The 10,540-nt window shown below is 45.2% G+C and overlaps 2 protein-coding genes across 2 annotated transcripts; both read left to right on the top strand.

Moving 5' to 3' along the window:
• Positions 1–930: 930 nt before the first annotated feature.
• LOC129401769 (putative olfactory receptor 7A2) lies at positions 931–1,887 on the top strand. The gene has a single exon (XM_055124623.1). It carries the CDS (start codon positions 931–933, stop codon positions 1,885–1,887), a length of 957 nt encoding a protein of 318 aa, XP_054980598.1.
• Positions 1,888–8,853: 6,966 nt separating this feature from the next.
• LOC129401768 (putative olfactory receptor 7A2) lies at positions 8,854–9,783 on the top strand. The gene has a single exon (XM_055124621.1). It carries the CDS (start codon positions 8,854–8,856, stop codon positions 9,781–9,783), a length of 930 nt encoding a protein of 309 aa, XP_054980596.1.
• Positions 9,784–10,540: the final 757 nt, after the last annotated feature.

Raw genomic sequence — 10,540 nt, 5'->3', positions numbered from 1 at the left:
TCATTCAACTGTAGAAACTTTGGTGGGTGGGGGGAGAGTTTTTGGTTGTTTTTAAATTTTTATTGAATCACTGTGAGATACACAGTTGTTAGACTTATACATATAACATATACAAAGAGGTTCATTTGGGGTTTATCAGTGATAAAACATTCCATCACCTATCTCTTCACCAGTCTTCGACTCCCAGAACTATAGTCCCCAGTTTCCCTCCTGCCCTTCCCTCACGCTGCCCTAGTCAGCCTTTGGAAAGCACTTGGCTCCCCTCTTCCTTTACACAAAAGGTTATCATGTTTGTCCCTGTACCTCCTTTAAGCACTCAGTTCTTGTCCACAGTCATCTATTCCAACTATATTTGTCAGAGTGATTTCTTCTCTATCCCAGCTAGCCTCCCCATCACCATTTGTGGCAAGTTTCCAAGCATGGATCATTGTAGAAATATTGATACTTCAGGTTCTTAACTTCATTTTCTTTCATATGGCACATCTTCAGTTGATTTTTTCTTTGCTTTTTGGGTCAGACCTGGCAATGCACAGGGGTTACTCCTGGCTCTGCACTCAAGAATTACCACTGGCGGTGCTCAGGGGACCATATGAGATGCTGGGAATCGAACTTGTGTCGGCCGTGTGCAAGGCAAACGCCCTATGTGCTATTGCTCCAGCCCCTTCAGTTGAATTTTTAAAAGCAAACTCTATACAGAATAATTTAGTTGGGACACACATTCATCTAAGAGATGACCTGGGAAATTTTAAGAACGAGCATGAGTAAATAGTTCTTTAAAAGTCTTCAAGATCCAATAGTATTTCTTAACTTCAAAACATGCATTGTAGTTTTTCAGATCTGTGAGTAAGGCAGGCAAGGTGATACTGAGTCATGCGTGTCCCCCTTTCCTGGAATTATACCCGGACTTTAGCATCGGAAAACAATACTCACATGTCAGAGTTTCTCCTCTTGGGACTCTCCCAGGAGCTGGAAGTCCAGCCCCTCATCTATGTGATCTTCCTGTCCATGTACCTGACCACGATATTGGGAAACCTGCTCATCATCCTTGCTGCCAGCTCAGACTCCCGCCTCCACACGCCCATGTACTTCTTCCTCTGCAACCTGTCCCTGGTGGACATCTGCTTCACCTCCACCATTGTCCCCAAGATGCTGCAGAACATCCTCCTGCAAAGAAAAGACATCAGCTACGAAGGATGCATCGCCCAGATATTCTTTTCCAACCTATTTGGTAGCCTGGATGACTTCCTCTTGACCGTGATGGCCTATGACCGCTTTGTGGCCATCTGCCACCCCCTGCACTACACAGTCATTATGAACCCCCGCCTCTGTGGGCTGCTGCTCCTGGGGTGCTGGCTGCTGGGTATCTTAAATTCCTCCATGGAAGTCTCAGTGTCCTTGCGTCTGTCCTTCTGCCCCAAGGTGGAAATCCCTCACTTTTTCTGTGAACTCAACCAACTGATAAAACTGGCTTGTTCTGACACTTTCCTGAATAACCTGGTCATGTACTGTGCTATTATCCTCCTAGGCGGGGGTCCTTTACTCGGTATTATTTATTCTTACTCCAAGATCATTTCCTCCATCCGCGGCGTGGCATCTACTCAGGGCAGGTACAAGGCCTTTTCCACCTGTGCCTCCCACCTCTCCATGGTGTCCTTGTTCTATGTCACAAGCATGGGGGTGTACCTGAGCTCCGCAGTGAGTGAAAGAGCATACCCAAGTGCTGTGGCCTCGGTGCTGTACACAGTGGTCACCTCCATGCTGAATCCCTTCATCTACAGTCTCCGGAACAAGGATATCAAGAGAGCCCTGAAAACGTTTTTTTGTGCAGGGAACCGCAAAATGGTCAATTGTCCTCCACCGAAGAATTTCCTGGGATCAAAGCTCTGAGCTTGACTAAGTACTGGAGATTTTTTTCAGACATTTGAGACATTTCAATTGATTGCCTAGAACTTCAAGTCTCTTACTTCAAATTGTTTTATGTATGCCGTTCATATGGAGCTTTAGGCCCTTTCTAATATCACTTGTTCTCTTTGATAGTTTTTGAGGTGTTGGGTACTGTGTAAAAATAAAAAGAAAAGGCGCAGGCGAGGGAAGGGACGCCTCACCGCACCGAGCCAGGCACAGGGCCTAGGGCAGCAGCGCTGTCTCTCCCGCCACCTGAGTTTGGTAGTCTCCGGCCGCTTCTCCACCCCGGGGAGGTTGATGGCGATGATGTGGCAGGCGAAGGAAGGAACGGAGCCAAGATGGTTGGTCTCACTTGCAGTTTATTCCTATCTTCCCTCTATACACTCTCCTCTGGAACTCTCCTCCTCTTCTTCCTCCCCCATCCTACTTCATTCTCTCTCTCTCTGCCTCTCTCCCGGCTCTCGGTCTCTCTCTCGATCTGTGGATCTGGCCCCCAACCCACTCTTACAGCCTAGTTAAATCTCCACAGCATGAGGGGGTTGGGGCATACACATAGGTGTGGTCAGCAATAGGGTAAGGTTCCTTTCCCTCAGGGGATATTTCTCCTAGGACTTAATTCTCTTTCAGCAGGAGGATCCACCCAAGGGCAGAGTCCCATGAATGTGTTTCTCTTCTCCTCAGCCAGCAAACATATAAGAATTCAAAATATTAATCATTTTGTATGGACACAATAAGAGATGCATTAAAGCTTATAGAATTGCTCTCCTGGGGCCATCTCAATCTCAGACTACAGTGCTCAGGCCAGAACAGTCTTTCCTATCCCTAGCAGGGTCCTAGTCTCATCATTACTTTTGGATCATGACAGCATTTGTCTATGATCAAGCTCTTAAATTATAGTTAAGAATTAGGCACTTTGGCCAGGCCCATCTCGATGCCAGGGTAGCACATAACTCACCGCTTGCCCTGGATCCTTCCTGTCCCTCGTTGGGACCTTGATTTTGGGGTGCTAGGAACTGAGGGCAACTGAGGCTTAAGTGGAGAAAGCAGATGCCCAGGAGGGAAAAATATTCGAGGCCAATTAAGTCCCAAGTTATAAAAACATAATATTGTCTTCTTGTGTCTATACAAAAAAGACATAGCTTTAAAGTAAATTATTCAAAAGGCATAAAGAGGAGAGAAAGGCAATGTTATAATATTCAGTGTCCTAGGAAGTTCTGACCTTACCAATTAACAGAGTTTGATTAGAGGAAGAGCAGATAAACTGGTAGAAGTAGTTACAGATAAACAAAGGAATGGGAGTGACTTGGGAGCACTTTGATGGGTGTGACTGATAAGCCTAAGCTCCTAGTGGCAAGGGGGAAAGGACAAACCAATGATATCCAACAGGGTACCACACATGGTGATGCTCAAGGCTTAGTTCTGGCATGTTCAGGGGACCCTTTGAGGTGCAGAGAATCAAACTGTTGCAAAAGCAGGCAAACTACCCACTGTCCAGCCCTATCTTCGTTGTTCTTGAACTCTACCAATTTGTTTGAACTGTTTGTACTAGATTTTCTACCCAAACATGCATGCTCTTACTAACACTTCTTTTTCCCTCGAAAGTAACTCTGTGGATTTTGAAATATCACTGTCTGAAGTTAAAGGAAATAAGGTAGTAATATCTCATTTAGATATTAAGACACATTAAAATAAGACAATTATGAATGCTGACTTCAGAGATAAAGTGCTAATAAGCAGTCATCATCATATTACCCATTTCTTTTCACTTGGACATTCAGAACCAGTTCTGTCCAGCCAGAGACCAAGCACATCGAGAAGACCATGATTTCTTCTAAAGCTTTGATTACTACACGCATGATTTGGAGGGTTTGGGGTTTTTTATTTTTTTTAATTTTATTGAATCACCGTGAGATAGTTACAAGCTTTCATGTTTGGGTTACAATCTCACAATGATCAAACACCTATCCCTCCACCAGTGCACATTCCCCACCACCAATATCCCCGGTATGCCCCCTCCTTTTCCACCTCCCCCTGCCTCCATGGCAGACAATATTAACCATACTCTCTCTCAACTTTTGAGCATTATAGCTTGCAACACAGACACTGAGAGGTCATCATGTTTGGTCCATCATCTACTTTCAGCATGCATCTCCCATCCCAACTGGTTCCTCCAGCCATCATTTTCTTAACGATCCCTTCTCTATTCCATCTTCCTTCTCCTCTCCGCTCATGAAGCAGGCTTACAGCTATGGAGCAATCCCCCTGGCTCTTGTATCTACTGTCCTTGGGTGTCAGCCTCATGTGATGCTACTCTACACTCCGCAAATGAGTGCAGTCAGAGGGGGGATTCTGGGCTATGCTGGGTTCTTGCGGGTCTACCACAGAGCTGAGTTTCTATCAGGTCATCTGTGATGTTGTTTGTTTCCACGGTTTCTTTTGTCCTCAAACAATTCATAATAAACAGACCGCAGTTCCCCAAGTCCTTTGTCTTCTTTATTTAGAAAGAATCTTCCTTGTGAATTGCAAAGGAATGTTAAAGTTTGGAGTGGCTTAACCATAGTCCCCTTACATAAATATTTGTAAATAAATATTTATCTGCTACATTCGCCCGGCTTTTGGTTGTATTTTCACAGTATTTGATATTTCAAAAACATATATTTGCCAGAGCGATAGTACAGCGTGGAGGGCATTGGCTTTGCAAGAGGCTGACTCGGGTTTGATCCGCAGAATCCTATAGGGTTCCTCGAGCACTTCCAGAAGTAATTCCTGAGTACAGAGCAAGGAGTAAGCCCTAAGCATCAACAGGTGTGGACCAAGAAGCAAATTAAACAAACACGACACACATTATCTGGGGGCAGAGACACAGCACAGCTGTGAGGGCATTTGTCTTGCCTGTGGCCAGCCTGAAATTGATCCTCAGCATCTATAAGGTTCCCTAAACCCTTTTAGGAGTTATTCAAAGCACAGAGCCCAGACTAAACCCTGATTATCACTAAAGTGGCCCCTCAAAAACGCAGGGAGGCTGAAACATTTTCTGAGGCAAGAGAGCACTATATCGGTTAGGAAAGTTGCCTTTCATTGGGCTTATCCTTGATCAATCACTCACACACCTGGTCCCTCGACCCCTGTTAGAGGTGACCCCTGACCACAGAGCCAGGAGTAAGCCCTGAGCACTGCCAGTGGTGACTCAAACCACCACCACCACCACCGTCACTCCGAAAACATATTATCGAATTTTCCGATGATAGAACTTCGAAAAATCTCTCATGAAACTATACCAAAACATCCCAGGTTGGGGTAAGAGAATGATATAGTTCATGATGTGGGGGGCACTTGCCTGTAAGCATCAGATCAGGTCCTATCCGCGGCACCACATATGGACCCTCTTGCACTGCAAGGAGTAATCCCTGAGCACAGTCAGTCTTGGATGAGAAACCAAAACAGGGAACTTCCGGCTTCAATTTCTCTCAGAGGAATCAGGGTTCTTTTCTATCTTAGTGGAGTGGCTGGCCACAGGCAGGCCCAACTTAAAGCCATTTCTCAATCGTCAGACTCAAGAAACACAGATTTGCCTGTTTTTATTTGTATTTATTTTTTATTGAATCACTGTGATATACACAGTACAAAGTGATTCATGATAAGGTCTCTGTCACACAATTCCACTCTCCATCCCTCCACAGTGCACATGTCCCACCAACAATGACCGCAGTTTGTCTTCTGACACCTCCTTCAGTCTACATTTATGGCAGATATTCTTCTCTCTCCCTTTTTCTGTCTCTCTCCGTATCTCTATCTCTCCCTCCGTTTCTCCCTCTCTATCTCATTCTCTCCTTTTGGAAATTATGGTTCAAATGCAGCTTTTTCAAATTTTGACACCAACACCTAATTTCCTTCTGTCCCACTAAGAATTATTGGGACTAGACTTCCTAGAAATAAGTTCAGGGCTTATAAAGGTATGTTGAATGGACTCATTTGTTGGGAAATTAAGTCAAAAAATATATATAAGGGAGGGTTTTCTCTCATGATATTGAACAATGAAATTCTTTGTTTTTTGTTCTATTTCGCATCACACCCAGCAATGTTCAGGGGCTCCTCCTGGCTGTGACTCAGGAATTACTCCTGGCGTGCTCAGGGGACCCTATGGAATGCCGGGGATTGCACCTGGGTAAGCCGCGTGCAAGACAGACTCCCTCCATGCTTTCCTACTGCTCTGGCCCCTCCTCATTGTTTCCGTCATAGATGCCACAAAACGACCACTTGCAGGCCCCAGTTTTGTTTTGAGATGACTCAGATGTCCTGCTATTGTAGAGAAAATTTCTACAGGCGCCATAAGGCCTTGTCCGCACCAAAAAGCCAATGCTTTGAAGCATCAAAGGACTTAATGCAGATGCGTTCTTCAGCTGACTTTTGGAGAACAATTACAGTCAGGTAGGGCCTGGAGATTTAGAGACGTGGCGAAGAGGTAATTTGTGGAGCAAGAGCAAGAAAACTTCAGTTCTCAAATGAGCTCCCGAGGGGAACAAACAATCATTAGGAAGAATCCCTCTCTGTCCTGCAGTGTTTTCCCATGGGGCAGCCTGGCTCAGGGGCTGAGGTACCAAGAGGGAGCAGAGTGTAATGAGTGGACTGAGAGAGCATAGACGATTGCATCGCTTTTCTCATTGTGACTCCATACAGGCTGGAAGCAAAAGATCTGTGTTGATGTGGGTTTAATTCCAATATCTGGCTGGATGACAGTGTTTCTCTCCCTCCTGCTGAACTGGCCTGGGGTCAGGGATTTTGTCCCCACTATCTGCGTTCACAGAAGAATCCGGATGTCCAAGGGAGACTCCGGGATCCTGTCAGGTGAGGCCAATAATAATGATGTGCGTGGGAAAGAATTGAGAATCAGAGCTAAGAACAGTCACCTGTTAGCTTGTGTGTGCCTGTAGAGAGAGCTCGCTCTTCACAGAAATATTTACATTTTCTGAGAAGAATCACACATATAAGGGACAAGAACTTCACCAATTCAAGAGATCGAGGAGAATGTGCTTAACTCTGGGGGACCCTGAGACTCACAGGTGAGGACCAAAAGACTCAGCTGACAGCTGAGTAATCTCCTCACACCGGACATTCGAAGGAAGAGAGAGGACTCACGCCATCAAGGTAGGCCCCACCCTGGTCATCACTCCCATTCGCATAGCAACATGACTCACGTTCTTTCACTTCAGTAACTGAAACACCAAGTTCCTCGGCCCTATCTAGCCTGCTCTGGCCTCAGAACACTCGGCTAACACACAAACATGTTCTCTCCAGCCTCCACAAGGTACTTTGTCCAATGCCCAAATCAATGGACTTCCCTGACTTCCATTTAAATAATACTACTCTCTCCTTTTTTTTTCTTTTTGGGTCACACCCATCGATGCACTGGGATTACTCCTGGCTCTGCACTCAGTAATTACTCCTGGCGGGGCACAGGGAACTACATGGGATGCTGGGAATGGAACCCATATCGGCTACGTGAAAGGCAAAGAGCTTACCCGCTGTGCTATCACTCCAATCCAGCCACTGTCTCCTTTTTCTCTAGTTTATTTCCCTTCCTACCACTGTTCCCAGATAAATCATTTCATAAGAATAAAATTTGCTGAGGTATCTTTCCCTGTCACTGAATTGTAGAAAATTTGGTGGGTGAGTGGGAGTTGTTGGTTGTTTTTTAATTTATTGTATCACTGTGAGATACACAGTTGTTATACATATCCATATAACATATACAAAATAGTTCATTTGAGGGTTTCAGTCATAAAATATTCCATCACCTGTCCCTTCACCAGTGTTCGACTCCCAGCACCAAAGTCCCGTTTTCCTCTTGCCCTGCCTCCTCTGCTCCAGTCTGCTCGATGGAAAGCACTTTGCACCCCTCCTTTCTTACCCAAAAGGTTATCATGTTAGTCCCTTTACATCCTTTCAGCTCTCAGTTCTTATCTAGAGTCATCTATTCCAACTATCTTTATCATAGCGGTTCCTTCTCTATTTCAGCTGCCCTCGCCCATCAATATTTGTGGCAACTTTCCAATCATGGTCGTTGTAGAAATATTGATACTTCAGGTTCTCAACTTCAGTTCCTAGGTGAAACCTTCAATATTGCACGTGTTCAGTTGAATTTTTTTATTTAATCACCATGTGGAAAGTTACAAAGCTTTCAGGCTTATATCTCAGTTATACAATGCCCAAACAACCATCCCTTCACCAGTGCACATATTCCACCACCAAATAAAATAAAACCGCAGTACACCTCCCAGCCCCCCCATAATACCCCTCCCACCGGTGTAGCTGATAAATTTCACTTTAATTTCTCTTTACTTTGGTAACATCAATATTTCAACAAAAAACTCACTATTATTGTTTGGAGTTTCTCCCCCAGAATCAGAACTGCTGAAAAGAAAGCATTTGATAATTTCTTTTCCATTGCTGAGAATGAAGAGATATGAGGTCGCACTGCCGAAATAGCAAGGAAAAGGGGAGAGGAAAACCTTTCACCTCCTAGGGCGGCATGGGGCCACAGCTTAGTTCCCATTCTAGAGACATTTCTGCAAGAAACTGCTGGTGCCAAAAGTAGTTTAGATGGCCTTGTAATCATGCTCACTCAGCAGCGGAGAGGCTACACACGTGCGGTCGCAGGGGTTACATCTTGGTGGAGAGCTCAGTTGAATATTTAAAAGCAAAATCTCTAGAGAGAATAGTTGAGTTGGGATGCAAATTCATCTAAGAGTTTACTTGGAAAATTTAAAGAAGGGGCATGAGTGAATGGTTCTTAAAAATTCTTCAATATCCAATAGTATTTCTTGACTTCAAACCATGTCTTGTAGTTTTTCAGGTCTGTGAGTAAGGCAGGCGAGGTGATATCGAGTCATGCGTGTCTCCCTTTCTTGGAGTTATACACAGAATCTGGCAGCGGAAAACAACACCCACATGTCAGAATTTCTCCTCCTGGGACTCTCCCAGGATCAGGAAGTCCAGCCCCTCATCTATGTGATTTTCCTGTCCATGTACCTGACCACGGTCTTGGGGAACCTGCTCATCATCCTGGCCGCCTGCTCAGACTCCCGCCTCCACACGCCCATGTACTTCTTCCTCTGCAACCTGTCCCTGGTGGACATCTGCTTCACCTCCACCATTGTCCCTAAAATGCTGCAGAACATCCTGCTGCAAACAAAAGCCATCAGCTACGAAGGCTGCATCACTCAGATGTTCTTTTTCATCCTCTTCGTTACCCTGGATGACTTCCTCTTGACCGTCATGGCCTATGACCGCTTTGTGGCCATCTGCCACCCCCTGCACTACACGGTCATCATGAACCCCCGTGTCTGTGGGCTGATGGTCCTGGGGTGCTGGGTGCTAGGTCTCTTGAATTCTTCCATGGAAGCCTTAGTGTCCTTGCGTCTGTCCTTCTGCATCAAGGTGGAGATCCCTCACTATTTCTGTGATCTCGACCAACTGATAAAACTTGCTTGTTCCGACACTTTCTTGAATAAATTGGTCGTGTTCTGTGCTGTTCTCTTCCTCGCCAGTGGCCCTTTACTCGGTATTATTTACTCTTATTACAAGATTATTTCCTCCATCCTTGGTGTGGCATCTGCTCAGGGAAGGTACAAGGCCTTTTCCACCTGCGCCTCCCACCTCTTTGTAGTCTCCTTATTCTATGCCACAGGCATGGGGGTGTACCTGAGTTCTGCAATGAGTGAAAGAGCATATCTAAGTGCCTTAGCCTCAGTGCTGTACACGGTGGTCACCCCCATGCTGAACCCCTTCATCTATAGCCTCCGGAACAAGGACATCAAGAGGGCCCTGAAAACGCTTTTTATGCAGGGAATCGCAATACAGTCAACTGTCCTCCACTGAAGACTTTCCTGAAATTAAAGCGCTGAGCATGACTAAGTACCTGGGATTGTTTGTTCCGACATTGGAGACATTTCAATTGATTGCCTAGAATTTCAAGTCTCTTACCTTCAAATTGTTTTATGTATGCTGCTCATATGAAGCTTTAGGCTCTTTCAAATATCAGCTTTTCTCTTTGATGGCTTTGGAAGAGTTGGGGACCACACATGGTGATGCTCAAGGCTTAGTTCTGGCAGGCTCAGGGAACCCTTTGGCGTGCAGAGAATTGAGCTGTTGCAAGGCAGGCCCCCTACCCACTGTTCAGCCCCATCCTGGTTGGTCTTGAACTCTAACCAAACAGTTGTCTGAACTGTTTGCATTAGATTTTCTACCCACACATGAATGCTCTTTCTTAGCACTTCTTCTTCCTAGAAAGTAACCCTGTGGGTTTTGAAATATTACTGTCTGAAATAAAAGAAAATAAGGTAGTAATATCTCATTTAGACATTGAGGCACATGAAAATAAGACAGTTATGAAAGCTGACCTCAAAGATAAGTGTAAGTGCTAACAAGCAATCATCATCATAGTACCCATTTCTTTTCACTTGAACATTCGGAACAAGTTCTGTCCACCCAGGGACCAAGCACATTGAGAAGATTGTTATTTCATCTAAAGCTTTCATTACTACACACATGATGTGGAGGGGTGTTTCTGGGCTGTGCTGGGCTCTCGCGGGCCTACCACAGAGCTGAGTCTCTATCAGGATCATCTGTGAGGCTG

This window comes from Sorex araneus, chromosome 2, assembly GCF_027595985.1.
Source record: "Sorex araneus isolate mSorAra2 chromosome 2, mSorAra2.pri, whole genome shotgun sequence".
In the NCBI taxonomy this organism is placed as follows: domain Eukaryota; kingdom Metazoa; phylum Chordata; class Mammalia; order Eulipotyphla; family Soricidae; genus Sorex; species Sorex araneus.
Note: the sequence above shows the minus strand (reverse complement) of the source record. Positions and strands in the feature narration are given on the sequence as shown.